Genomic DNA, 4932 nt, shown 5'->3' on the forward strand with positions numbered 1-4932 from the left:
CGAAAGCCTTGTTCGAATAATATTGTAAGGCACATTTTCGACACGTCCCAAGTCTCTCAAGTTTTCAAGTGAGGGGTGCGTTTTATGGAATCGAAGTCGGAAAGCGACTCGAGAGATCGACTATTCAAGACCCACGCTGTCTCGAGAAAAGTAGTCGCCATACGTTAAAATAATACGGAAAAAAAAAAGAAAAGTATTCATCTATGTATACGCAAAAAGTTTTCTTGAAAAAACATGTAAAAAAAAAAAATTACATATACATTTATAGTTTACATATTCGTCGCATTAAACAAACGACGAGGCCTGTATACATCAACATTACTGCTATTATCCACCCAAATCCATCGGATTCATCTGCATTGATTTCAAAAGTAACAGAACAATTCTGTTCTGACAAATCTATTTAACATGTTAAGAAATATCACGGTGCATCTTTTTTAGCGATTCACAGTGGTTTTCCATTATTCCCTTTAACAAATAGCACACTACTCTTCTCTGGTAGCGACGGGAAACAACGTTAGATATTGCAATAAATATGGTATAGCAAAAGCTTGACGATGCATGCTCCGTTAGAACCTGGCTCTGATGTAAACAGCAGAAGCATCATGTTCTCCATAACCAAGGCGTTTAGCGTGTTTGTAAACTTCATTCGCTGCAGCAGCCAATGGTAATGGCTGTTCTAATTGATCGCTCATACCTAAAGAGAGTCTTAAGTCTTTTTGCATATGCTGAAGTGGTAACTGTGTAGGAAATCCACCTTCGATGATAGCTAAAAAATTAAATCATATTATCGATATCAAAGAATTAGATGTAATTTACTAATGATCGATCAAAAGAAATAAGACAAAAAAATGATAATAATACCTTTCCCTTTGTCAAGAATAGCAGGACAAGCCAATGATGTTAATTCTAAAACTTCAAGTACGTCCTTTTGCTGAAGGCCAGCACGATCTGCTAAAGCCATGCTCTCGGCCAAACCAGCAAGAGTGACTCCTGCCATTAATTGAAGCACGAGATTCATTTTGGAAGCATTGCCGACCTCACCGAGATAAAAACTATTTTTCCCCATTGCTTCGAAGCAAGATTGACATTCATCGAATAGAGTTCGATCACCAGCCGCAAGGATCACCAACGTACCCTCTTGTGCTTGCGTTTTGCTACCCTGTACTTGAGCCTCTAAATAGCGGCCACCTTTTGCAGTTATTGCCTCTGCGATATCTTGTGATGTTTCTGCATCTATACCAGTCATTTCTACATATCCTTTCTCTGGAGATATTTCCGTAAGGACTCCACAATTTCCAAACACCATCTAAAAATAATAACATTTTTTATAATATAATATGATAACAAAAGAATGACAAAATTATATGTAAAATAATTTAAAAGATAAACATTGTTACTTACATCTTTAGCTGCTTGAGGATCCGCTACACAAGAAAATGTAATATCGGCAGCGAGAACCACATCGGATGGTGTTAAACCTTGTTCTGCCCCAGCTTTTACAAAATCTGCGCACTAACCAAAAAAACAATACACAATTTAAATTTTTTAATTTTTTAATTTAAATTTAAAATTTTGAAAATTGATGAGACCAACCAATCAAAACATGGAAATATAAATTTATACATAATATTTCATTATATAAAGAAATAAAATAATGTACTTAAATAGAAAATATTTTTGTATTTTTCTTTTCAATTCATAAATTAAGCTTGTTACGGCCCTGATAAGTTTTGATTTAGCATCTTAGCGACACCGCTCGGTGCGACATGGTACTGCAAAAAATCTAACGATAGCGGCTCCGGTAGATGTCGCCACAACGAGCCACTCGCCATTTGCGTCGCCATTCAGGTCACGTACGTAGTCTCAACAGCTTCGAAGCTAAACGTTTCCAGGCTTGCTTGCCACATCAGCAAACGACGCCATTGCATCATTTAAAGATATTTCCCGCATACGGCCAAAAGGTGTATCTACATATTCATTGAGATTCAAAGAATTATAAATTCATTTATCTTTATATGTAGCGTAAAACGAAATATGTTCTGATGAATTTCTAGAAATTTCTAAACTTTCCAATATTTAAGAAATGAACAACAAATCAGTAAAAACAGTTAATATTACAATATTCAATTTGAAAATTATATTAAATTTAATATAATAACGATTTGATTATGTTAAGATTTATAAGATATATATAATACTGTTTTTTATATGAAAGTAAATATTTTTAAGTGAAATTGACGCCATATTTTATCCAATGTATAATGGTGTCATATTTTACGACTTATGCTTTTCACTCAAATTAATTTTTTTCAGCTATTAAATTAATATTTATTCAATTTTTGAATATAATTCATGAATTAATTACAATTTTTTATTGAAATATATATATAATGAACATAAATCAAAAATGTAAAAGAACATTCGTGACATTGACGATTTCTTGTCTTTATGAATATAGCGAGTCAACAAGTCAGTTAAGTATTGTCAACAAAGGAACAGAGAAGATGAGTAGGTTATATTCTTTCAGTCCACAAACAATCTTTAATAATCTTATAAATCTTGATTTTACAATTAAATATGTAATAAATGTTCATCTTTAATCATAAAGCAAATTCTTTGGTTATTAAATGACAAAAGCAATAATAGTAATTTTGTTTTAATATTAATTAATATTTATTGATATTAATACTATTAGTACTATTAGTTGAATAATATTCAATAGTTTGAAACAAATATAAAAATTTATATTTCATTCTTTGCACGTGCACAAAAATAATTAAACAAAAAGTATATCGATCACATTTCAGATCTGCATTATTTTACGTAATATTCCAATCTGAGCAAGCAAGAAAAATTTATTCATATAATATAATCATGATTTTATATTATGAAATATAAAATCATATAATATAATGCTTATACGATTGAAAAATCAAATATGTAAAACAATAATGTTATGCACTGATAACAAAAATTCATAGCATAAATAATTAGGGTTAAAAATTGAATAAATGTACGCAAAATGAAAAAAAAAATGCAAACGATCAATAGGTAAAGAACTTTTTTTTTTTTCTCTTTTTTTATATATAATGCAAAGTGAAGATATGTATTCTCAATTGCTTACACCGTTGCTACGTTCGGATTATATTTGCTCAACTTGCGAAAGTAAAAAAATTTGCAGACAGGATTTAAAATAGCAGCTTAATTTTGTCACGTATAATGTATTTTATTCATTTTAATCATTTTATTCATATTAATGCGATTAATAATTTGGTAACATATGTAAAGAAAAATCCTATTTTAGCTTTTTTTAGAAAACTTTTGAATTTTTTTAATATAAAAATTTCAAAAAGAACTATTATTTTTTATTTAAATATAATAAGAAATTATATAACAAGCTATATTTATGTAACTGCGAAATACATGTCAGTGGATAACCTTGAACCAACTTCAATCGACTTGTATAGTTTCTATCAAAGAAGAAATTTAATGATTTTCCGGAACGAATAAGTCCGTGTATTCAATATAATTGCATACAATATATATCAAATAGTTCAGAATATCTCAAATACCATCCATATAATAAGTTATGATTTTCAAATCTTTCAAAAAAATTTTTTTTTTTTAAAAATTATATAGCAATATTATTTACAATTATAACAATTTACAAAAATCTTTTATTATATATTTCATTAATTAATACTATATTAATTAAAAAAATATTTAAAATTCACATAATTATATATATATATATATGATTATATGATACTTTGAAAAATTAATTGTTATATATTTACCAAATATTATCATATAAAAAGAAAAACATTTACTATCCTGCACAATAAATAGGCATTTCAAATCTGCAATAAAATGAATAATATAATATAATATAATATATTATATATAATATATTGTATGTTGAACATCGAAAGTAATAATTTATTTAAATAATATAAACAACCTTATGTATATTAAATATAATATAATTCTAAAATTAATAGCATTATTTTTGCTGAATTCATTTTTTCTTAAGATTTGATCAATTTTAAAATGATTTTAATCTTTTTCAATTAAATTTTTTCTTATATTCAAGAGATCCATTTTTTCTAAAAAATAAACTAATAATAAAGAACTATACATGTCGATCAACAAGAGAGTTAGATGGATAAGCATGAAACCAGCGTACTAGAATACAAGTTACAAAAGCGAATGTTGTTCAAGAAGAATTATAGTTATGCAGGGTATAGTTCTACAGCTTTTAATGAACGTGCGGAAACTTTTTTATTATATTTTTTATTATATTAATTTTGTTATTATTAATTTACACATGATACATAATCAACAGAAAACACGTGCGTGAGAATTCATGCAAAAAAAAAAACGATTTGTATTTAAGAAGATGAAAAGAATTCCTACAAGGTTTTAAGAATTATCTCGAAGTTTTATAAAAAAGTTATAAATATTAATAACTGATTAATAAAAAAAAATTACTTAATATTTTTATCACATTGATTATATGCAAAAATTAAATTATTTTGGAACTATCGAAATATCCTATAATATCATATCATTATCAGCATACTAAGATGAAAACTCAACTAGCAATTAATTTCACCGAATTGCTGACTTTGCAAGAACTCTCTGAGAGCAAGAATGAACATGTCGAGACGAAAGAACCATGAAGGTAAAGTGAAAGAAGGTACGTTTAATAGAGATATATAGAAATAGTTTATTAAATGATGAATTGAATATTTTATAGATATTTTAATATAATTGAAAAAATTTAAAATTTCTAGAACAATATTAAAATATAATTTTTTTTTAAATTTATAATAATAATAAAATATAATATAATAATAAATTTATAATTAAAAAATTTCTTCTTAGTAAAGTTAGTAAATTAGTTATTTTTTAAAGTTTAGTAAAGTT

The 4932-nt window shown here is 26.9% G+C and overlaps 1 protein-coding gene and 1 long non-coding RNA gene across 2 annotated transcripts in view; one reads left to right on the forward strand and one right to left on the reverse strand.

The window, feature by feature from the left end:
• Window positions 1-433: 433 nt before the first annotated feature.
• The window catches only part of LOC102675968 (putative oxidoreductase GLYR1 homolog), a 21924-nt gene continuing 17425 nt past the window's right edge, over window positions 434-4932 (reverse strand). The window contains exons 8-10 of the mRNA XM_006622253.2: window positions 1405-1515; window positions 865-1309; window positions 434-769 (exon numbers count right to left, since the gene is read on the reverse strand). Coding sequence (XP_006622316.1) covers window positions 570-769; window positions 865-1309; window positions 1405-1515 — 756 coding nt within the window. The 3' untranslated portion in view covers window positions 434-569. The remainder of the gene's footprint in view (window positions 770-864; window positions 1310-1404; window positions 1516-4932) is intronic.
• The window catches only part of LOC116186429, a 1720-nt gene continuing 1274 nt past the window's right edge, over window positions 4487-4932 (forward strand). Inside the window, exon 1 of the long non-coding RNA XR_004151416.1 lies at window positions 4487-4702. This is a non-coding gene — a long non-coding RNA (uncharacterized LOC116186429). The remainder of the gene's footprint in view (window positions 4703-4932) is intronic.

This window comes from Apis dorsata, unplaced genomic scaffold (assembly GCF_000469605.1).
Source record: "Apis dorsata unplaced genomic scaffold, Apis dorsata 1.3 scaffold_683, whole genome shotgun sequence".
NCBI lineage: Eukaryota > Metazoa > Arthropoda > Insecta > Hymenoptera > Apidae > Apis > Apis dorsata.